This window comes from Neurospora tetrasperma, assembly GCF_000213175.1.
Source record: "Neurospora tetrasperma FGSC 2508 unplaced genomic scaffold NEUTE1scaffold_6, whole genome shotgun sequence".
Classification (NCBI taxonomy): Eukaryota; Fungi; Ascomycota; class Sordariomycetes; order Sordariales; family Sordariaceae; genus Neurospora; species Neurospora tetrasperma.
In genome coordinates, this window is record NW_009799104.1 from 3,218,023 (window position 1) to 3,241,740 (window position 23,718).

General features: G+C 51.2%; 6 protein-coding genes across 6 annotated transcripts; 4 read left to right on the forward strand and 2 right to left on the reverse strand.

Moving 5' to 3' along the window:
- Positions 1-1,163: 1,163 nt before the first annotated feature.
- On the reverse strand, positions 1,164-4,722 carry NEUTE1DRAFT_132178 (uncharacterized protein; the record flags this gene model as incomplete). The annotated part of the gene is made up of 10 exons (XM_009856374.1): positions 1,164-1,526; positions 1,643-2,197; positions 2,294-2,354; positions 2,416-2,442; positions 2,496-2,588; positions 2,830-2,912; positions 3,046-3,089; positions 3,237-4,073; positions 4,148-4,627; positions 4,690-4,722. The coding sequence occupies 10 exons, from the start codon at positions 4,720-4,722 to the stop codon at positions 1,403-1,405; spliced, it is 2,337 nt and encodes a 778-aa protein (XP_009854676.1).
- Positions 4,723-7,484: 2,762 nt separating this feature from the next.
- On the forward strand, positions 7,485-8,612 carry NEUTE1DRAFT_88359 (endo-1,4-beta-xylanase; the record flags this gene model as incomplete). The annotated part of the gene is made up of 3 exons (XM_009856375.1): positions 7,485-7,940; positions 8,015-8,455; positions 8,520-8,612. The coding sequence occupies 3 exons, from the start codon at positions 7,485-7,487 to the stop codon at positions 8,610-8,612; spliced, it is 990 nt and encodes a 329-aa protein (XP_009854677.1).
- A 3,962-nt stretch (positions 8,613-12,574) lies between these two features.
- On the forward strand, positions 12,575-15,494 carry NEUTE1DRAFT_50117 (uncharacterized protein; the record flags this gene model as incomplete). The annotated part of the gene is made up of 8 exons (XM_009855599.1): positions 12,575-12,620; positions 12,688-12,878; positions 12,939-13,420; positions 13,478-13,868; positions 13,925-14,417; positions 14,483-14,748; positions 14,807-15,133; positions 15,207-15,494. 8 exons carry the CDS (start codon positions 12,575-12,577, stop codon positions 15,492-15,494), a joined length of 2,484 nt encoding a protein of 827 aa, XP_009853901.1.
- Positions 15,495-16,799: 1,305 nt separating this feature from the next.
- On the forward strand, positions 16,800-18,323 carry NEUTE1DRAFT_124933 (uncharacterized protein; the record flags this gene model as incomplete). The annotated part of the gene is made up of 1 exon (XM_009856376.1): positions 16,800-18,323. The coding sequence occupies one exon, from the start codon at positions 16,800-16,802 to the stop codon at positions 18,321-18,323; it is 1,524 nt and encodes a 507-aa protein (XP_009854678.1).
- A 510-nt stretch (positions 18,324-18,833) lies between these two features.
- NEUTE1DRAFT_50089 (uncharacterized protein) lies at positions 18,834-19,930 on the reverse strand (the record flags this gene model as incomplete). Its single annotated transcript, XM_009855597.1, has 2 exons — positions 18,834-19,120; positions 19,360-19,930. 2 exons carry the CDS (start codon positions 19,928-19,930, stop codon positions 18,834-18,836), a joined length of 858 nt encoding a protein of 285 aa, XP_009853899.1.
- A 1,366-nt stretch (positions 19,931-21,296) lies between these two features.
- On the forward strand, positions 21,297-22,531 carry NEUTE1DRAFT_48831 (uncharacterized protein; the record flags this gene model as incomplete). The annotated part of the gene is made up of 2 exons (XM_009855528.1): positions 21,297-21,892; positions 22,147-22,531. 2 exons carry the CDS (start codon positions 21,297-21,299, stop codon positions 22,529-22,531), a joined length of 981 nt encoding a protein of 326 aa, XP_009853830.1.
- Positions 22,532-23,718: the final 1,187 nt, after the last annotated feature.

Below are 23,718 nucleotides of genomic sequence, written 5' to 3' on the forward strand. Positions count from 1 at the left end.
AGGTATCCAAGTGGGGAGACCCGACCTATGACCCGCGCCGGAGATCCAATCCAACTAAACTAATCCACACACGGCAGGTCCCCGCCAATGCCAAATTAGTCCAAGAAAACGTGAGGTGGTGGTGCCTGAAGAGCGACGGCCATCTCAGCTGGAGGCTTCAAGTGCCGCCGCAGGAACAGCAACCCACAGCGCTCATCACTGTTCCTGTTAGAGGATAGGTACAAGTTCTGATTGGTTGAAATGAAAACTGAAAGATGTCCATCATCAAATTGTGGAGACACCTAGTCAGAGGAACCTAAGCGGGACCTGGGGCCCGGGCGAGATTCGGGGATTCAGATCAACGAAACGTCGGTGCGCGCAAGATGTCTTAATGCAGCCGAGGGTAGGTACCTCAGCTACTTTCAACTAACGAGGTTGTATGTGTCTGAACCGCGTTTGCTGATAAGAAACTTCAAAAGATGCACTTGACCACTAGTGTAGGTAACGGAATGGCGTGTTAAGAAGGGGGATGAGGGGGGATCACAATCAACCGCTGGTGGAGCCTCTCAAGGATTTCCCATTTCGTGCTTCACAGTTTCCCCCCACGTGCGTGCTTTGAGCTTCAGTTCCCCCAAAGACCTCCAACGGTTCCTTCGCTCCCCTTGCTCGCCATCATCTCGATCTTGTCTAAGATCATCTCGATGTTGAGTAACATTTTGAAATGATTTCTTGCATTTTGGCGTCTTGATGTCTATTTGGCTTTCTACCCCCCAACCCGATTTTCTACCTGCTTCCCCAATCGAGGGGGGCATCGATTCCTTTGAATACATACAAAGTATAGGGCCGGTCGTATTGACAACACCCCCAGACACACCACAAACGTCAAGCATGATGGCTCCTATGATATCAGCGCCATCGACTCATCTACTTATTCCTATTTCCCATGCCAATGCTTCCACATATAACGCCAAGTTTACAAATGGGCGTCACTCGGCTCTCTTACCATCTTGGCACCTTTGATAAGTCCAAAACGCATAATGTTTCATGCTTGCCTCATCCTGGTCGCCGTCGGCCGTTGCGGGACCATTAGTGACCGTGTAGTATTTTCATCGACGGTCGGTAGCTGGAAAGCCGCCGTCATGGGAAAATTACGGAAAAAGGATAGGACTGGATGAAAAGTATGGTCCCAGAAATATTCTTGTTTGATTCCAAGGTTCCTTCTTCGACCCCCCCCCCAAAAAAAACCCCGAAAGTCGTTGTTCCGCGGTATATAGTGGTATCAAGTGCTGAGTTCTGCCATAAAAGGACAGAATGACACGCTCGCTTGCTTTGTGTTTCCCGGCCCTGCCTGGTATGATATCTGACTTCAACGAATGTCCAAAAAGTGTTTCAAAAACCCACCCATCCATGTTGTTTTGCCCCTCTATATCCCCCATCCATGCTCAACTCTCCGACTGTTGCTGTGCAACCTTGCGTCATCTCTCTGTTTATGTAGCCGCCGACCGTGATGACCGGACTGATCGTGCGTAGTTGGATATCGGTGGTTTCTGTCCATACACAAAGTATCTGGACATGATGATGTCAGTATCGGGTGCTTGGCTTAACCCTGGTAGCTCTAAGGAACAGTCAAGGTTCAAGGCGAAAGGAAAAAAAGAGGACTTACGTCAAAAAGTAGAAATGTATCCGCAGATTCCTGATATCCTTTCTCACATCCACCAAAAATACCTCCACCGCTTCTGGCGACATCCCCAGCCCCTTTGTGAATATAGTCATGCTCATAGCATGCAAACCCTCAAGAAAGTTGGTCATCTGCCACACGCCCGTCACTTTTTGCTCCTTCCCTTTGGGCCACGGGTTCCCCGGTATCACGAGCTTCTCCTCAACCACATTGATGAACCCGGCTTCTTCCATCCACTGCTTGTACCTTCTCGGTGCGAGCATGTCTCTCCCAAGTCGTTGACCGCCCTCAATGTACATCCGTGACCAGCGCTCAAGGGCGGTGCCAGCGATGCTGCCATCCACTGATTGTATGTGGGGATAGTAGTCCTGCCACTCCATCCAGCCGCCAGGGTTCAATTGCCGAAAGGCCGACATCATAACTTCTTTGTGTGAGTTGAAGGCGTGGAACAGTAAGCGAACGTGGACGTAGTCGAACTGTTGCGAGAAAATCCACTCATCCTCGGCGTCATCTATCTCGAAATGGCAGTTGGGAGGTACACTGATTGGTGAAAGGAGTTGGTTAGCCTGTTGACGGTGATCCGAGGCTCCGACCGCATGCCCATGTTTGAACAAACAGCAATGGGTAACTACTTACTACTCGGGCTGTATAGGACTTAGATCAGTCCCAACTACATGAGCCGCTGGATTTTGTATCGCTAAAGACACAAATTGTTAGTCGTACAGGGCTCGAAGCCTCATTGTATTTCTCTTGCTTACCAAACTCAATGGCCCATATACCAGTCCCTATTGATCTTCGTTAGTGGCATTTCGTCCAATCTGGCCTGAACAAGCCTTACCTGTACCAATGTCGAGGACTGACTGTGGATTTGTGACTGGCGCTAACCCAAACTTCCCCTTCAGCATGCGCATAAACACGGCATGTTGTAGATCTGTCAGCGAGGGGTGTTAATATTCCGAAACCATAAATCCGACCCTCGGTGATCTCGTCCGTAAAAACTCACCCAATCGGTCCTGCTCAATCTTTTCCACGTAAAATCCCACGGTCAGCTCCCATACGTAACCCTCAAGAAAAGGCCAAACGTAACACTAACTTTGTCATTGGGCATCCAGTACTCTGCCGGTCCAAGGTCAGTTCCCGTCCACGTGAAAGGTTGCACCCGAGACACTTACTGCCCTGTTTGTACCTGTGGAACGTCCTCCCATGTTCTTCAATGTAGTTGTAAATGCTGGATCGTAACGAGGATGTCGACAGCCTATAAGAGCGGGGCGCACAAAAAAATGCAAAACTGTCAGATAGCCGTTCACGTCCCGCCAGTAGTGAAACCTTGAGGGGAGGGAAGGATATGTGGGAGAGCGCTGCAAGAAAAAAGGACTGTTTCCACTTACGCCCCTGTTATGTCGCCCATAGCCGAGTCTGCGTCGGAGTCCACCTGGTTCTCGCGAGTATATGTTCAGCACCCGTCCTTGCTTTGTGCCGCGTTCGTTGAGCCGCTTCCCGTTCAGGTCCGCTACCAGCACTTGCTAACTCCATTCATCCGTGAGGGAAGTCCTGGAAAAATTACCATTTGCTCACTTACACTCAGCCCAGCTGAATCTTGCCCGCTATTGATATGGTCACCCGACAGCATGGTCTCCCCTTCCGGATCGTTATTCGCGACATGGCGGGCGAAAGTTGGGTCGTTTGACGGTAGATCCTCGAGACCTGTAGCCGCCGTCACATACGACGAAGTAGACACCGCTGATTCGGAAACGGGCGTGTACACGTACAACGATGACGGATGTGTTGATGAGGACGAAGCTGACGCGACTGATGTTGACGGTTGTTGTTGTTCCTGTTCTGATGCTGCGGCTTCAGTGGCCTTGCCGTCGCGGAAGGGCTCGTTGGATTGATGGGTGTGTCGGAAGCATGAAACGTCGCCGGGGACACTTGGCGCAGTCTTTGAGCGTGTCGGTTGTGTTAGTGGTCGTGGCGGCAAGGGCAACGGAGAAGCTGGTGTTGGTAGTCGCGTCGTTGTTCGTGTTGGTGATGGGCTTGCTAATCCTGTTGGTAGTTGCGTCGGGTTCGTCTGTGCTCGCTCTGGTACTGGGGCGGGTTTTGGAGTCGGTTTGGAGGCCAAAGCTGACAAGTTTGGCAACGAAGATGACAACGGGAAAGGCAGCGGCGACGGCGATTGTAATGGCGATTGCAAAGTACTTGATTGCGAATGTTGTGATGGTGGTCGTGGTGGTGGCGGCGGCGATTGATATGAAGGATACTGGCGGTTCTGTTGCTGCTGGGTCGGCTGATTGAGCGCTGGACTCGGTGGTTCTTGGTTGTAATGATCGGCTTGGTGTGGTCGCTTCCCCTTTCCCTTCCATTCCCCCTTCCCCTCTCCCCCCGGAACTTCAGACATTTCCACGTGTTCCCGCGCTCGCTATTTTTCCTCCCCCTTCTCGTTTGACGACCAACGACTGTTGACTTCCACTTGGACCGAATGTCGTGTCGCACCGTAACACCCGTATCTTTTCGGCGACGCCTCTCAGCCGTCGAGACTCGGGACTCGGTGATGACGACTCGGACGGCGTTGGTTACTGAATGGCGCGATTGCTGATCCTCGATAGGCTGTGGGGGTGTTTCCTGGTTCTCGGGGCGATCTTCCCGTTCGCGGAGGTGGCCGATGGGCGTCAGCGTCGGCGTCGCGCGAGCTGGCTGGCGAGGTATGTTGTTGGATGGAAGCACAAACGGCAAACCGCAAAACCGACGCTTGTCCCCTTCTGCTGCTGACTGGATGCTGACTGATTGACGGACTGCTACTACTCGTTGCTCGTTTCTCGTTGGATTGCCACTGGAGGAGTTTCCCCGCCGCCAACACGTGGCGCTGGATGTTGGCCCGTTGTGGCCCGTTGAATGGGACGTTGTGTGCGGTGCTCCGTGACCCGTCGCGCCGGGAGAGGGCGGCGGGTGAGGTTCGGTCGGGTAGGGCGGCCGCTGCTGGATGTCAGGTCAGGTCGTTCTGGAGTCGCTGCTGGACTGGAGTCTGGGCTTTCCACTTTCAGGGCAGAGGTCGTACAGGAAGGGGACATGATGGGCGAGCGACAGCCCCAGGTGATGGGGCCAACCAACGGGCAACAAGCGTGCACAAAGCGGTAAAGCTTCCAGTTGGTCGAAGCTGGCGAACAGTCCCCGTCGCTCCCGGTCTCGATTCCCGGCGCGTCAGCTGCTGTGGTAGGGGTGCCCCAGCATTGTTAGCACCGGAATAGCGTACCCGTAACCGCAACGGCCGGTGGGAAAGGTTAGGAACCTTGCCTTTCCAATTTCATTCCAGAATGCCCCGTCAGCGAGATTGATTCTGTCCACCGTCTGTCGACCAAGAGCCTCAGGCTGACATGCCCAATCTCTGCCGGAAGCCCTGCCGGACGTCGCTACATTTCTGGGCTGCCGTGGTGCATGATTGAGCCCAGAACAGCCAGCTGGCGGCCAAGACTTGTACACAGCGAACCGCTGGAGAGGAAGGTATGCCTGCCAGGTGACAGCAGGTGATGCCCTGCATATGCATTCGTTGCTTCTGCCTGCGCAATTATTTGATCCTCCAACACCGCACCTCCAGTCATCTCCTTTGATTTCCCATCTTCATCCATCCCAGCTGAGAATAATCGACCAGGTCAAGGAACACCCTGATAAACCATTACTACCGTCATCAATATTGACCGCCGCTTCAAAGTACACTACCAGTCCAGGCAACACTTATAAATACTTCAGCAATAGCCCGTTTCGTGTCGGCCTGTCATCCTTGCTGATATCACAGTTATCAATCGATGGTGTGTCGCAACATCTAAAACGAATCAAGCGAAAAGGAGTTGATCCTCTCACCACGGTTACCATTGCAACCAAAGGAAGCATGAAGGAAACGAGATCAGAGGTTTTTACGGAGTACAAAAAAGGAGACGAGATTGTACTTGAGATGATGATGTGTTCGGACCGGCGACCACCTCTCCAACAATGGACGCCTTGGAAGAGATCAGTGTCACCGTAATGTCGCACCCAAGACCACCCAAGACCTAAAAGAGGAAAGAAATGGAAGACCTGCCCCCCCCCTTCTTGTGCGAATCCCTTCCACTCCCTCGTTCCGCCATTCCAATGCTCCCCCACATCCCTCAGATTTCTGGTCGCTTGGTCGGTCATCGCCGGTCACCTATCTCTACGCTCGCAAGTGCTGAAAGGTCTGTTACTTACCCGTGGAGATGGGTACATGTTCAGCTCTCAAAATTGTTGCCAAGCAAGACAACACGAGACCTCGCCCCCTATGAATGAATATGTTGACCAGGACCTTCCCCTTCCTTCACGTCGAGTTTCATGCCAAAAGTGCGAAAAATGGCCTCCTATCTTGTTATATTGCGATCGTGTTCCTTAAGTCAAGTCCCCCCTCCCCCCTTCCTTTTTTTTATTATGTTTTTTTTTCATTTTCATTTCGTTGTGTTTTGTCTCACTCGAGCTCTCGTCATCTCTAGGAACTTCGTTCGATCTGGTTTCGGGGCTCCGGACCCCACTCCGGCCTCGGCCCGGGCCTTGGAGTCCCGTCCCGACGTAGCCCCACAAACCTGTGGGGTCGAATGCGTCCGTGCCCGTCGGGCTTACCGGCCGGCTCCCACTTCAACGTTTTTTTCCCCAAGAATGTTTCCCGATTTGCCAAGGTTCGGGAGACTTACAAGTCTTGTTGCACTTTTCAAAGCCCCGCCACAACCCCATCTCCGAGCTTCATTGAGTAAGAGAAAAGTCAACATGATGCCAGCTCTGAATTTGGGCTCTTTGGGAGCTTGTCATCGTTGAATTTCTGAACTCAAGATTTGCCTCCAAGCATGGTCAACGTGCCGCTGAAAATATACTATTTTGCCAATCCAACGAATATCTCAACATTCATACTTCAGTCGCGCTTCGTAAGGCGTCTTCGACTTTCCAATCTTTCTCAAGCATATATGGTGCTACAGAGGTGACGGCTAGCTACTGTTGTCCTAGAAATACGCGTGGAAGACGGGCAGTCGGCGACTTCAGGCGGTGACGTGTACCCGTGTTGCGAAATCCCCTTTACTCTTTCTGGGGGGCGGAGATGGAAACCCCGATGAAACACTCTTGGCATCGACTTTCTTATGAGCTCCCAATTGCCCCGAGAATCGGTGTTAGTGAACGTCGCAGTCGTCGACAGCGCTCCCTCCATTGGCGCGCAGGGGAAAGTGGCGGAACGTCATGGGGCAACTCCTTTCTGAGCAGTTTTACTGACGAAGATCAATCAGAGGGAAATTGTAAACATATTACGAAAGTGAGGTGGCATTCGATTTCAAGGTCCAGCCTTTAACCGGATTTCGAGTACCCCTGAAACACCCGGCTAAAACTGGAGGTCATTCTTATACTCGATGGAGTATACTTGACCGATTGGCGGCGTTTCTTTCTGCGGGGCCCCGTAGACGCATAGACTTCAAACGCATCAGTTGACGCGGCCGAGCATCGAATATTGTTGGAGAACATCTTGACCATTGGCAAACAGTTACGCGGAAGAAACGAAAAAGACGGTGCCAGGAGACCAGATGTGACACGGCCGTCGTTCCTATCCAGCCGGTCCAATGAGCTTCAAGTATTCGCCAAGTTGGAAGATCAGAAGTTTTCCCATGAGGCGGTTAGCATGGCTGTTTGAGGTATAGAAGCTAGCTTGGCATTGACCAAAGTGATGTATTTAAAGGCGTTGCCTCGCCGGTTGCTGAAGTCAGGAGCTGAACGTTAGACGAAGCATCCTTTCCATCGGATCCTCAAGCCTCATCAATCCTCTCGGTTAACAGGTTCAGATCTCTTCACTATGAAGGCCAGTCTCATGATGCTGTTGGCGCCTCTGGCGGCCATGGCAGCACCCACCCCCGACAACTTGGAGGCTCGTCAGGCCAGCCAGAGCATCGACGCTCTGATGAAGGCCAAGGGCAAGCTCTACTTCGGTGCCTGCACCGACCAGGGCCGTCTCACCTCGGGCAAAAACGCGGCCATTTTGCAGCAGAACTTCGGCCAGGTCACGCCTGAGAACAGTATGAAGTGGGATAGCATTCAACCCCAAAGGGGCCAATATAACTTTGGTCAGGCCGACTACCTCGTCAACTGGGCCACCGCCAACAACAAGACTATCCGTGGCCATACCTTCCTCTGGCACTCGCAGCTTGCCAGCTGGGTCAACAACATCCGCGACAAAAGCCAGTTGACCACGGTTCTCCAGGAACACATCACCACTGTCATGACCCGCTACAAGGGCAAGATCTATGGCTATGTTAGTTACCTGCACTCATAGTTACCCGTCAAAGTGTGGGCCTAATTGCTGACTGGACATGATCTTACCGACAGGACGTCGCCAACGAAATCTTCAATGAAGACGGCTCCCTCCGCAGCAGCATCTTCTACCAAGTCCTCGGCGAAGACATGGTCTCGATTGCCTTCAAGGCGGCCCGGGCAGCTGACCCGAACGCCAAGTTGTACATCAACGACTACAACCTCGACAGCCCCAACTACGCCAAGGTAACCACAGGCATGGTCCAGCACGTCAACAAGTGGGTCGCCGCCGGTGTGCCCATCGACGGCATCGGTACTCAGGGCCACATCAGTGCCGGAGGCGGCAACAACCTCGCCGCCGCTATCAAGGCGCTTGCTGCTGCTAATGTGAAGGAGGTTGCGGTCACGGAGCTCGATATTCAGGGTAACAACGCTGGTGATTATGCTACTATCACCAAGGGATGCTTGAGCGAGCCCAAGTGCGTCGGTATTACTGTTTGGGGTGTTCGTGATCCGGTAAGTGCTTGTTCCCGAGGAAACAGTTTTCGGTAAAGACGACGATGCTGACCATTTCTCATAGGACTCGTGGAGACCCAATGGCAACCCGCTCCTTTTCGATGCCAACTGGAACCCCAAGGCTGCCTACAACTCTATTGTCCAGGCTCTTCAGTAAGCGAGGCGGGTGGTGAACATTCATTGCAGTGTTTGGACTGTATGTTCGCTGTCAATGCCATGAGGAAGAGGTTGTATATTGCCAATGTTACCCAATGTCTGGTTACTTGTTTGGTAGTCAAAAACAGAACACCGTGGTGGGGGAGGATAGGCATATCGGCAATCAGCTGATTAGTAAAATGCTAGCTACCGGATCTGCAAATCTTGCGAGTCCCATAATTGCCTACATTAGGTTCAATTTATTGCAGTGGTTGACTAGATTCCGCCATATACATGTCTGAATGCCATAAAAGCGTATGGCTGTTCCAAATCAGGATTTACTGATCAATCTTTGCATATGGCAGGCATCGGCTGGCAAACCGTGGCAAGTGACGGTAATCGAGGACTTAGGTTGCTCATGCCTGCCGCATCCGACATCTAGTCGGCAATATAGCGGAGAGTAAACCGAAAGCTTCACCAATCCTTCGGAACCGAGATTGTCACCCTCCAGATCGGGACATTATCACGGAATGCACCTTCCGTCGCATCGAACATTTGAACCTCCGTCAATTGCTCGGCAGACACTCGGTCAAAACACGTCAGGGAAATCAACTGTGGCCCAACTTCAACTCTCAATCGGGAAGCAAAGCCTTCAAAGCCATCCACGTCGATTTTTCCTTGTGTGTTATTGAACCTTCTTTATCACGATTAGGAGTTAGAGCGGCCTGCCATGATACGGGGTGGGTTCAAGAAGGATAGTGGCACCGACACATTGAGGTGGACCTTATAGATGCAGGAGTTTGGCCCCCTGTCAACAAATAACAGCAAAACAAGCTGCATGGCGCAGCGGAAGCGCGCCGGGCTCATAACCCGGAGGTCACTCGATCGAAACGAGTTGCAGCTAGAATTTTATTTTCTTTTTTATCCTTTTTTCCCCATTTCTCAACCGATTGAGTTGTTGGCTTATCGTGCGACAATTTTTTTGTGTTCCTTTTATTGGTACGTACTTGGTGCGGATGAATCGTTGCACTATCGTCGTTGAAAGTGTTCGGTGCAGCAATCATGGAAATAGGATCAGAGGACCTTGGCAGTTTGCAACAACATGATGTCCCTTCAATGATTGTTGAACTTCGTTGCCAAAGATCAGCTGCATGTACAATGATGCTTTACTTAAGGAACTTATCCACAGCCTCTAGATTTCGTGACTTCTCGGCTCTCTTCGTTCTTTCGCTTCTTCTTAGCTAAATCCTCCCTGAATCCCCAAATCCATCGACATTCCGATCCTAGCAGCTGAATACCGATGGATCAGGGACAATGTCTGAGAGGAGGTTATTATAGTTCTGGCATTACTTGTCAGCCTCTTTTTCCTACCCTAGCCTGGTCCTATGGACAGGAAAAATTCACCTTGACAATATACCCCGGATCCGTCACCTTGGAACGCGCCCGAGATCTTTGCCAACAGCTCCGGCTCCTTGCTCCTCCCACTTCCACGCGTAATATTAACCTGTGCACAGCTGATTGAAAACTGCGGCGTACGCATGCTCAACCTAAATGAGCACTTACCTTGAGGTGTAGATATAATTGGAAGGCTGTGAAAGAGGGTACAGTGTGGTTGCTAGCCTCAGATGCCGAGGTGGGCATGGTACCCGGAATTGGAGGCCAGCAGGCGGTATCGAGACATTTCTGGACTTGTGCGAGCGTGAAGGAAGCAATCTACAGAAGAGGGAGAAAAGGTTTCTCGGTATAAAAAACAAATATAACAGGGCATGGCGACGATAGTAACAATCACTAACCCAACTTTTAGTCATGTACTGGAGGAAAGTAGGCCGTGATAAGTCCAATTCGGGAATATGTGTTTGGGATCAGGTCCTGGTGTTGAACGAGGAGTATGACGGGATGTGATGGTTCGGACGCTGATGGTTGGGAAAGAGATTGCTGCAGAGAGCCGAATTTGGAAAAAAAAAGGACTGCAATAAGATGATGCACTAACGGAGCGAAGTGGACAGCAATGGTGCGCCTGTTACTGCAATATGTTAGCGAACCTCCAGAAATCGGGCTCCACTTCAAGTCACTAACAATTACCGCTAATCACCGCTAAAAGACTGACCATGTGCCACGAGCCCGGCAATCAGGTACGGTCTCGATACAGTACCCTTCTTCAACCTGTGTCTGTCTCTGGATGACTCAAGTATCACGCCATCTCAGGGGCATGTAAGAGAAGCGTGACTATTGAGGGTCGAGATCGGTCTGATCTGGTGAAGTGTACGGGGCCGAGAGGTTGGTACATACCGGGGGTAGCATATGGACCTTGTCCGAAGATGTTGCTGGAATCGGAGGCCCGTTGCAGGCCATATCTTTGGAGTTGAAACTGGGTTGATGCTGATGGTAGTGATCAAGGCAAAAGTTTCAAGAACGGCACAACAGCGGAAACTTTTCTTACACCATCGTCGAAGTCCGGACGCTATGGTTAATCCCAGCACATTTGACCGTCTCTCGAAGTCCCTTGATGTCTTCTCATATTTATCCTAGAATCCTCAAACCTCTGACCTAGCCCACATGCCGAAAGTCTCAGTGCTGTTGGCCTTAAAGACGTGAGGCATGATCACGATAGGAATAATGGTGTTCATCAACAAGGTATTCGACTTGGACCAGTGAGATCGATGAGGCTGATGCCGACCTCGTGAAAATACTTGCCCGCGCAGGGAAATGGGAATAGTTCAGTTGGCCATCAATGCATGTAGTAAGCCAGAGACAGCCGACATCTGAAACCCGGAACTGCCTGCTTGATGCGGCTCTCCGTCATCCGGATAGATTGATGCCTTGGAGTTATTTCGTTGGCCGTAGCTCGTTTGCTAGTCGTGGTCTTCCATAGTTCAAACCGAAGTCGTAAAGATGTGCAGAGAATCCAAGACCAGATAGATCATGGATGTGCTTACCAACGTGAGGAGCAAGGGGGACCGTCCGTCTGGGAGCCCATGCCCAGAAATGCCCGGACAGTCGGTTTTTGTTGCCATGACCCCGCACAACGAGTGCCCTGCTCAAGAGCAAAAGGTTACTGCACTATCAGCGTAGACGCTGACCTGCGTGGCAGACGCGATAGCACAGCATCTAGGCTGCGTCTTTGGACACCTCTACCTACCTCTTACGTTTAGCGACATCCCATCCGATGCAACAACACTCCGAGTCCAACAACCAAACAACATCATCTGGGCCTCGGTTCACGGCATCACTTCGTTGGACGGAAGCTTGTCATTTACCAACACTCATTATGAGTGGAGAATCATTCATGTCAACAACAAGATGTAGCTTTTTTTCCCATCGCCAAGCGCTCCGAAGACTGTTGTGGCAAGCACCGAGTGTAGAGATGGGAAACCTGGAGGATGGCCCGCCGGACCGCAACATCAAGTACAAGACGGATGCTTCATATAGCCTGATTGGCCCGACCATTGGTTCGCTACCCTTCTTGCGGCTTACGATGTCTGGGGGTAATGACGACTGGCAATGGCTGACCGTTGATCATTAGCAACCGTTTTATCCAAAGTATGAGCAAATTCGCTGTTCGTCTAAAGGCCAGGATCGGGCGCCAGGTGATCCTTCATTCCCGGGTCATTCCTCCATAAGTTCGCATGGAGTGGATTTTCACCCTCATGGCTCCTTCCTCATCAAACATCAGCACCTTGTGGCAGTTTCCGCAAACTGAAGTCCTTTCTAAGACTCGGATGAAAGTAGCGTGGCAGAAAAAGGAAGGAGATGCTCGTTTGCTGGGTCCAGTCACTTCCGTTCAGTTGATTGAAAAGAGAAGGAACTCAAACTGGCAGCCACATCGTACGTCTAGAACTGGCAAGCGCAGATTTGGACGGTACTCGGTAGTACTACTATTTCTACTTCCGTATGCCCCAGTTGAGGTTGAACGAAAGTCAACAAACCTCCAGCTTCAACTCTTCCCAGCCAAGGTCACGCTTCCCGAGTAGCCAGATCGGGAAGATGAAGGTCTTCGCCCGCATTGGAACGATTGCTCTGGCGGCACTGTGTAAGTTGTCCTTCGGTACTCCCATCAGTGGCCCTTCGCATCGTCTGACATCAGTCAACCTCAACAGACCTACAGCAATGCTCCGCTCAATACATCAACGAGCAATATACCGATCCCGTGAACAAGATCACTCTCAGCACCTGGCGACCGGACCCTGGTTCTAATTCCGGGGGTGGAGATGCTGCCACGTACGCCTTTGGCTTGGTCTTGCCTCCGGATGCTCTGACCAAAGATGCCAACGAATACATCGGTCTCTTGGTACGGCGCCCTCCATCACATCTTTGCTTTGAAATGGACATCAGCTTACACAATTGGTAGCGCTGTGATGTTGGTGATGCGGCCAGTCCCGGATGGTGTGGTGTCTCCCACGGCCAGTCAGGACAAATGACACAGTCGTTGTTGCTCATGGCTTGGGCCTCTAAGGGCCAAGTCTTTACCTCGTTTCGCTACGCATCCGGGTATAATGTGCCAGGACTCTACACCGGAAATGCCACTCTGACCCAGATTTCTGCCACTGTGAACTCAACCCAGTTCGAACTAATCTATCGCTGCCAGGACTGTTTTGCCTGGAACCAAGGAGGAAGCAAGGGAAGTGTATCAACCAGCAGTGGCCTTCTCGTCTTGGGCCGTGCCGCGGCCAAAGGAAATCTTCAGAACCCGACTTGCCCTGACAAGGCCATTCCCGGCTTTCATGACAATGGATTCGGTCAATATGGAGCGCCTCTCGAGAAAGTCCCGCATACCTCCTACTCAGCTTGGGCTTCCTTGGCCACGAAGACGACTACCGCTGACTGCTCTGGGTACGTTTTGTTCTATGCGCTTTGTTTACATATGGTTACTAACATGTGCTGAAATAGGGCATCCGACCCAGCACCCACTGGATCCGAGCCGCCAGCCGAGCCAACTTCGACAGCGGAGCCCGTTCCCGTTTGCACACCTGCCCCAAGCAAGACGTACGACTACATCATCGTTGGCGCCGGTGCTGGTGGCATTCCCATTGCGGACAAGCTCAGCGAGGCCGGAAAAAGCGTGTTGTTGATCGAAAAGGGACCTCCCTCCACTGGAAGATGGAACGGCACCATGAAGCCCGAGTGGCTTCAGGCCACGAACTTGACCCGCTTCGATGTTCCTGGTCTTTGCAACCAGATCTGGGTTGACTCTGCCGGCATCGCCTGTACAGATACCGACCAAATGGCGGGATGTGTCCTAGGCGGAGGAACGGCTGTTAATGCCGGCCTGTGGTGGAAGGTGAGTTACTCCAATTTCATTGACCGCGGAAGCCATTTACTAACCGTGAACCATAGCCGCATCCTCAGGATTGGGACTACAACTTCCCCGAGGGCTGGAAGTCGAGAGATACCGTGCCAGCCACTAACCGTGTGTTCGGTCGCATTCCTGGAACTTGGCATCCCTCGCAAAACGGCAAGCTGTACCGACAAGAGGGCTTCAACGTTCTAGCCAATGGGCTGAGCAAGAGCGGTTGGAAGGAGGTGATCCCCAACGATGCATACAACCAGAAGAACCACACCTTTGGTCACAGCACCTTCATGTTTGCTAAGGGCGAGCGAGGTGGTCCTCTGGCAACCTACCTTGTGACGGCGGCAGCTCGCAAGCAGTTCACTCTCTGGACTAATGTAGCTGTGAGAAGGGCGGTTCGTAACGGAAGCCGTGTCACTGGTGTTGAGCTCGAATGCTTGACGGATGGTGGTCTCAGCGGAACTGTCAACGTGACCCCTAACACTGGCCGTGTTATCTTTGCTGCAGGCACTTTTGGTTCGGCCAAGCTTCTCCTTCGCAGTAAGTTATCATGATGATGTGTGAAATTACATTGGATGACTTGTTTGCTGACAGGTACGACACAGGCGGTATCGGACCTACCGATCAACTCGAGATTGTCAAAGGGTCGACGGATGGCCCAACGTTCATTTCCAAGGACCAATGGATCGACCTTCCAGTTGGCTACAACCTCATGGATCATCTCAACACTGACCTCATTATCACCCATCCTGATGTTGTCTTCTATGACTTCTACGGGGCTTGGAACACGCCCATTGAAGGTGACAAGAGCGCCTATCTACAGAACAGATCTGGAATCCTTGCCCAGGCTGCTCCCAATATTGGTCCTTTGGTACGTGGCATCACGTGTAGTACGGTCAATTAAGTCTGGCTAACACGTGGCTCTACAGATGTGGGATGAACTTAAGGGCTCAGACAACATCGTTCGTACTCTGCAATGGACTGCTCGAGTGGAGGGAAGCGATCAGTACACCACCTCTAAGCATGCCATGACTCTCAGCCAATATCTCGGCAGAGGTGTTGTTTCCAGAGGCCGGATGGCCATTTCATCGGGTCTGGACACCAATGTGGCCGAACACCCGTACCTCCACAACGATGTCGACAAGCAGACAGTCATCCAAGGCATCAAGAACCTCCAGGCGGCGCTGAATGTCATTCCCAACATTTCCTGGGTTTTGCCTCCCCCGGACACGACTGTCGAGTCATTTATCAACAATGTGAGTTTCCTTTTTCCTTTTCTGTCCGACACTGTCTGAGCCATACCTTTTACTGACAAATCGGTGCCTGTAGATAATCGTCTCACCCTCCAACCGCCGGTCAAACCATTGGATGGGAACTGCCAAGCTTGGCAAGGATGATGGCCGTGCTGGAGGCAGCGCTGTCGTGGATCTGAACACCAAGGTGTACGGTACCGATAACCTCTTTGTTGTTGACGCCTCCATCTTCCCTGGCATGACCACCGGCAACCCGTCGGCAATGATCGTGATTGCCTCAGAGCATGCTGCACAGAAAATCTTGGCCTTGAAGCCTGTACCATCTCTGCCTGGCGGCAATGGCAAGGGAAAATGGAGAAGATGAGCGGCGACAAACAAGATGAAGCAAATGTCGCTGTATTTGTAGGTAAGGTGTCGGTATCTGACAACGGGATGTATACTTAGCATATGTTACCTATTTTGAAGTTCAAAGTTTGGCTATCGAAGAAAGCAGGACTTTTATATTTTCTCACCCTTGATACTTTAGGTATTGCTTCAATAACCTTTACTGGGTTTGCGTCATTTGCGAGTGTCTATGGCGAGCTATCGTCGTGGTGGGCAGATGTTGGTGATGTTGAGAATGTGAATTGCGTTTATAAGGACCTTCCGGAAAGCGCCTAATCATCAAGGAATGATTGATAGCCGCTTGCCCGGCTAGCTCAATCGGTAGAGCGTGAGACTCTTAAAGGAGTTACTCCGTAATCTCAAGGTTGTGGGTTCGACCCCCACGTCGGGCTCAATTCCCGTCGTTCCAATTCTTTTTTGCTTCTTCTTTAGCCTAACTTTCGGAAGCTTCAGAATGCAGAAAAGACATAATCTCTTATGGTCCTCTTAAGACATTTATTTTTTAGTGTCTCCAAGGGAAGATTGGAGATTGTTTGCAAAGGAGCTTCAAATCTCAATGGGGGTTGCTGATGTGCCTGAATGCGTTGCAAGGTCCTCCCAGCACCCAATGATAGTGGGGCCTATGCGTGCACTAACACTCAATTCGTGACTTCTTGGAAGACAACGATTCCTCTTGTTCATAAACAGCGTTAATGAGATGAAGAAGCCTTGTCTGAAAGAAGGAAGTTAGTAAGTATCCTTCCTAAACTTTGACTTTTCGTCTGATTTTCAGCTTCCGAATGCGCAGAGTTGAAGTAATAATTTTGGGCTTAAATCCTCTATGTTACAGACAAAGTGGAGCGAGGTGATCGCCCACAGATGTTCCCTTCAGCTTCTCACCCGACCTACCGCCGTGAACCTCCATTTGGTTCCCTATTTGTTTGTGCCGCTTACCCGCCATCAAATGAGTTTCGATGATCATCACCACAGGCAGCAGCCAAGACTTAGCAGACAAAGCGTTATAAAGTTATCTGGAGGTGGCAGAATGTGGCTGTGTTGCAAGTCTGAGGAGGGCAATGAGGGGTCTCGGGACGGATTGCGCCTCTCAAAACGGGGCCGTACAGCCGGAGTAAGATGACATCGGCGGCCACAGGGGAGACCAATTGCTTGTCCGCAACATCACCTGCACTTTCAACGTATCATTTTCCGGGGAAATGGGAAAGGTACATAATTACTTGGGTTCCCGGACATCAAACTCACATCTTGATTTTTATGATTTACCGACTTCCCCTACATTTCCTCCACCATGCCCCAGGCCGTGACCGAAGCAAGTCCGGACCTGGCGATAGCGCTTGACGTCCCCAACCGGGAATTCAACCCGGGCGAGCCCATCACGGGCCGCGTCTACCGACACAGCCACGTCGTCTCTTCCGAAGCCCTCGTGAGCATCAAGCTCTACGGCCGCACCAAAGTGCGCGTCGACTACACCACCAACAGCGGCAACAGCAACCACCACCACACGGTGCGCTCGCGCTTCGAGCTGCTCGGCTCCGGTCCAGCCTTCTACAACACCATATTCCGAGGACCCATCCACATCCCACCAGACGGCAGCAAACCCGAATCCTGGCCCTTTTCCTTCTCCCTCCCCTTCGGCCCCGTCAACCCCCAAAGCATCTGCGAGGGAGCCCACAACAAACAGAAACATTCTTTTTTACCGATCGATCCACCCGACCAAATCACCTCCCACCCTTTACCTTTCACTTTTTACACCCAAATCGGCTCGCGCTACTACAACGGCATCGAGGCCTACGTCGAGTACGTCCTCGAGGCCGAGTTCTTTGAGCAGCACACTTCCCGCTTCAGCAGCTCTCCCTCGGCCAAGAAAACCGCCACGGCAGTCCTCCCCATAACGATCCGGCCACCGCCCATCCCGCCTCTGCATCCGGATGAGTGGCGTCTAGGTCGCTGGGTAAAGCGCGAGGGGGTGCGCACGCAGCGGTTGATACCCGAGTTTGCAGATAGCGAGGAGCTTTCCTTCAAGCAGAAAACGCTCAAACTGTTCCACTCGTCCAAAGTGCCCAAGTACTCGTTCGACGTGTTGGTGATCACCCCCGGGGTGATCCAGCTGGGGAGTGTGGATCCTGTGCCGTTCCGGGTAGCGGCTGTGCCGCGGCTGGGGCAAGCGGATGAGACGAGCGACGAGGTGAAGGAGTTGGAGAGGACTCCGACGGTTAGTGTGGTTAGTTTGCGGATGGTGGTCAAGGCGAGGACGGAGGTCAAGGTGGGTAACTCGAGGATCTGGGATCGGTATACGGATAAGACGGATAAGGTCGTTGAGTGGAGCTGGATGTGGAAAGAAGGGGAGGAGGGGATGGTGTTGCCGGTTTGGGATAGGAGGATGGGCTCGGGTGCGGGTGTGGGTGCTGGCTTGGAGGGTGAGGAGAAGAAAGAGAAAATAGCCTTGGGGGAAAAGGGGCAATTTATGGACGAAAAGGCAGTGTTGAAGGAGGGGATGAGTCCAGCTGCTGGTGGTGTTGGTGGTGGTGATGGGGGTGAGAGTAGCAGTGGTGGTGGTGGTCCTGTTTCTGGTCCAACAGGAGAACCACCGGCTCGAGATATCGGAGCTGAGTTGGGGTTGAGGTTCAACCCGACGGAACTGGCGTATAATGGTGGGCCAGCGAAGCTGAGAGCACTCCTATACCCGGAATTCATGACCTATAATATTCGGCGGACGCATGAGCTGAAGTGGGAGATGGTTCTAGCGGTGGCGAAGGAGACTGTCAAGGTGTCGAATGAGCAAGTAGTTAGGTTTGTGGCGCCTTGGACTTGATCTACCTAACTACCTGCAGGTAGTTATGGATTGGTCTGACGCACAATGGCTCGATGAGACTAGCTCGTCCGAGACAAAATAGATGAGACCAACCGATAGGTTAGGTAAAGCAGTCCGCTACCGCTCGTTAAGAGAAAAGAAAGAAAGAAAAAGGCTGTTGCAAGACTCTGAAAGAGATTATAATAATTCGAAAAGACATCGGCTAGCGTCCCATTTGGATATTTTTATTTAGGAATTGCCTAGAACTCATGATCAGAGGTGTAACAAAGAAGCTTGGATGCGTAGTAGGAGTCTACACAAGGTATAATGTTAAAGGTCTCAACTGTTTTGTCCAGGACAAGACTAGATATCAAATATGATCGATTGACAGTACATGAAAAGCCGGTTAGCCTCCCACCAAACATATCTATCCAACCATCATTCCCAAACTTCCCTTTACGTTAACTCCAAACCACTGTATTTCCGATCCACCATCCATCTTCCCTCGCAGCCCTATCATTTGTGGCAGCTTCAATTTGTAGGTCCAGCGGCAGTTAGTCTTGCATGCTTTGCGTCGCAACCGTCCTTGTTCTTTAGTTTGTACACGCATAATATGGCGTCGAACTCCTCGTACGCAGTTTGCACCGTGGTACTGAGCGACAGATTGGTTTGCATATCGTTACTGTGCGCTCTCGAACGCTCGAGACAATGCCCTCTGATAAAAGATTTGTCTTCAGCGAGCAATTCTTGCAAGGTCTTCATTCCCCGATGGAGAATAGACCCATTTCCAGGCTTGTTGTAGGTAATAATGAACCGCTCTAAGCGCTCGATCAATGACCTAGTCTTCTTACACTGACAGCAACGATAGGGGCTGTTCGTCATAAGACACTCTTGAACTGTCCGGAATAGACCTAGCTGGATGATAAGAACCTTTTCTCCGAGCATGACTATCACGGTGAAAATGTCAATGAGCCATATTGGAAACGAGGGTGAATGATATGTAGAGGCATGGAGAGAAAGGTCAAAGATTATTAAGAGGTAAGAGAGATCCACGTACCAAAAAACTTTGAAGGTAATATGCTGCTGATCAGCTCATCATTCATGAGCTCAAAAAAAGACAACCTATGGTAACACATCATGTCCAATGCAAATCGGCTAAAATAGTCGCACCGGTCGAGTGCGTAAGCCGAGGCGCATAGATAGACAATGTCCTCCCCCGCCATCGCCGTCTGACTCCCGTCCTCATTCTTGGCCACTGGGCACGTCTTACTCGCCTCCCTGAATAAAAAGTCCAAGACGAACTTGAGTGCGGTACGCAGGTCGTACTTGTCCGCTGCAATAGCAATCTGCAAGATCTCCTGGGGCGTGCGCGGTTTGGTCACGAGCTCGTGCTCGTTGTGGTACGAAAGGGTGAGGGTGATGAAACGCATCGCATCTGAGTCGTCTTCAGGGAGGGGGATCTCCTTGCTTTTGCTTTCCAGCCAGGGTGGGGAGAACATCGAGGCGAAGACGGGCGAGGCGGCTTTGAGGATGGCTGACTCGACGGGGATGCGCTCCGTGCCCGGTCCGACGACTAAAACGAGGTCGGTGACGGGGGCCGTCTCGATAATGGCCGGTTCGCTGTCCATTGTGCTCGTGGGGTGGGATTGACGAGCTTAGTGCGGAGTGGGCGAGTGATGATGAATTGCTTGAAGAGCCCTGGAATGGATGTGGTAAGAAGAGAAATAAGTATAATGTTGAGTTGTAACCTCCACTCTCCTACTTATACAAGAGCGCTCTGTGGGCTGGCTATATGCAGCCAATGTGGTTGCTTACAAGTGGGTCCGTTGGAGTGAGAGGGTGGTTGATTGAAAAAAGAGGAAGACTAAAACAACAAAAGCCCAGAAAGACAACTAAATACCCCACCAATACCTTGAACACCATCGTTCCTTTCACATGCTAACGTAGTCATCTGCTCTTCATTGTCAGGCAGCGCCTGCCATCCGGATATACGGTTATAGCAGGTGCATTGCTGCACGTAACGGTATAGCGATAATGGCCTCATCCTGCCGTTACAAACTAGAATCCATGTGCCCCAATGCTCCTTCTACATTCCTCAGTTTCTTCCTGTTTACCACTTCAATACAATCCACATTACCGATCCCTTGGCTAATTGGCACCTTCTTTTGACTGGTATTAATGCTCTTTTGTTTTGTAATTCTCTTTGTTGTTCTTCCCTAACGCACAATTTCGCAGGCCTGGCAGCCAAGCCCGTGACTCCGCGAAAGACTACGGTGAGGACAACCAAGCACTGCCTTGCCCAAAAGTCCTTGGACTATCTCTCCCGCCTCAACGATCATCATGCCCTCCATTACAGGATGGTACGAGTCTTACTAACTTGATGCAAAAGACGGCGCGCTCCTTCAAGACCTCTATCTGGCGCTCGAGCGAGACGAAGTCGGCGGGCGAGGCGTCGTCGTGAGAAACGTCATCGCCTTCGCAGCAATGTTTTAAGTAGAGCCTTTCGTCATTTGCTAGGTCATCCAGATCATACAGGAGGGACGTCAGAGGTTTGTAAAACCCATTGTCGACATCATGAAAATTATCAACAAAGTCCTGAAAGTGCCTACAAGCAATCCTTTTGGGGCACCGGGTCTTGTTCCTGCGATGCCTTTTAAGAGCTAAGATCCGCGTTCCGGCATATTGCAGACGTGTATGCTTATACCAGCTTGAGAGCGTTTGGTTTACTGCATGTGAATGGAATACTGACCTCATGATGCCATCAGGCTGCGTGCAGTCATGCATCTCCCTCAGATCCCCGCCCTTCCGCCCTTCTTGCTCGACTACCTCCAAATTTGGGCAGTTACTTGCTCTTGTTAAACCTTTTCTTTTTTCCAACTTTTAACTTTGCGTTATCTTGTCTTAGTCGCTTCATTCACTACGCCAGCCACCTGCTACAGGCCCACTACTCTGATTGATCAACCTGCGACACTGGACGACAAGGCGAACCACACCATGGAGGACCATAGGGAGAGTAGCGACATGAAAGGCGACCCCAACAGAGAGATTTCAGCCACTGGGGATATCATTCTCGTCGTCGGGGCTTCTGATTCCGACGATCCACAGCTCCGTCTTAGAGTTCAGTCGACCATCCTTCGAGAGGCGTCTACGGTCTTCAGGACCATGCTTTCCCCTCCATGGATCGAAAGTCAGGATATTTCGGCCAAAAACCCGAAGGAGATTCAACTTCCCGAAGATGAACCTAAAGCCATGGAGGTCGTTTGTCTAGCATTACATTTCCGCAGCAACCTCATCAACCCTCACTGGCTCGAGGAACAGGGTGGACAAAGAATGCTCGATGTTGCCATTCTGATCGACAAGTACGACTTGAAGGCATCGATGAGGCTTATTACCGACACGTGGTTTCGGCAGTCCATGGGGTGTATCATGGAGGAGTCCATATACCGTATGGCCGCAGCCTGGATTCTCGAAGAGGAGGAATTCTTTGCGCAATATAGCTGGATAGTCATGATCACCTATACCGGGCCGTACGCCAAACTTCTTTCCCAGGGGCTCCTCAGGGAAAAATTACCTCCACAAATATTCCGTAAGTATTTCTCCTCAGAACCTACCCTTCCGGGGAAGATTGCAAAAGTTTGGTATTATGTTCTAATTGTGAGCGGCCTGCAGTCCTGCTGGCAGAGCGATCGTCCAATCTCCGAATACGTTTTCTCGATTCAGTATGCCGTGAAGCTGCTTTGGATGGAGATGGTGATGCTCGCGATAACTGCACATGCGAATTGAGGGAGTCTCTTCAGCGTCGCTTTCGACAAACTTGGCAGCGTCTCACACAGCATCTTACAAGTCAAAAACCCATATGTTCGGTCCTGTCGATCATAGACGACTTGATGCCGCTTGCCGAAGAACAGAAGATTTTCCCGAAGTCCTGGTGTACAGAGGTCAAACAGATGCACAACGACAAGGTTATGGACACGCGCCTCGGCAGATATTTCGATTGGAGTGGCTCTACCATCTGCTCCAGGCTCCCGGAGTGGATGGAGAGAGAGACAAGCCTTTGCCTTCGGTGTCTCCGAGAGGATGAATCACGTGCAGACTACACCTACTGTAGGAACAATCTGCTTTGCGAGCACTCCAAAACAAGACAGCTGGGATCTACCGGTTCCGCGATGAACCTGTTGGGCAAACGAAATACACAGGACGATGACAGAGATGGAAGAGCCCTTGCATGATTTTATGTTCCCTTGCTAGGTATGATAGTTGTGTAGGGGTCAATAGTAATGTCTTGTTTATGGCAGATCCATGGTAACTAGGTAGATCCAATCTCGCATGCTCTTCGTTGACCTTGCTATCAATCCTCTCATCTTTTCCACTCAATCAATGACGCTTTGTTCGTGATGACAATTCCCCGAAGCTCCAGGATAGAGGTAAATGTCTACGAGCTAACTCTTTCCAATATTCGAGAACATTGCCACTCCAATTCATCATCCCTCACTCTTGAGACCGACCATCGATATTTGCCTCGCCTCTGATATCTTGTATCCGGCCCAATGGGCTGCCGATGCCGGCATGCCGCAAGGGACCAACAGCCACATGTAAAGCCCAGCCCGTACTACCCACGACCATCATACTTCCACGTCGCAGTTGAGAACAGTACATCCATGCCCAATTCCCCAACTTAATGACCGGCCACCCTCGCAATTCCATACCTCTTGAATAACCGTCGCTCAAACTCGTTCTCCACCCAGCTAGCACGCCCAATTTGAATCAGCAACGAGTCTACCACCAATACCGGGATCACAGCACCACAACCTGGACAGATTACAATGACGAACCACGTCTTATCTACTTATTCTTCCTTGAATTACTGACCTCTTTAAGATCCATACCTATTTAAATGCATTAACCCCCATCACGGCATGTGATACAGGTATGGTGACGATGTCCATCCACCGGCCACCCGTTGAATCGATTTTTGGTCTCGAATATGGAGGGACGAATGCACACCATGAGGCATACACAATCAATTGTGCTACCCCGTCCGCTAAGACGTATCATCAATGCCTCCAGCTGATGTAATTACCTGGGCGCCTGGCGCAGGATATCACCTGTCACAGTGTGAAGGGATTACGACATGCGCTCACTTCCGCCAATTCCGGGGTTCGTTCCTGAGCAAAGTAGAAAAAAGCTTAAACCATCCTCCCCCGCCTCCGATCTTTTGTCCTTGTCACACCCTTGTTCTGTGGTTACCATTTGTCTCCCCGGGAACAAATAGGCTGCAGCCGGATACATTCCGCAACTACCGACAGAGTGAGGGATATATCACGCGGCGAACAACGAAAACACACCCTCAAGTTTGGAGTGCTGATAGAACATCTAGCAAGCGACGCAGGGTCTGCGCCGGGCTGCGTTGCTGGCT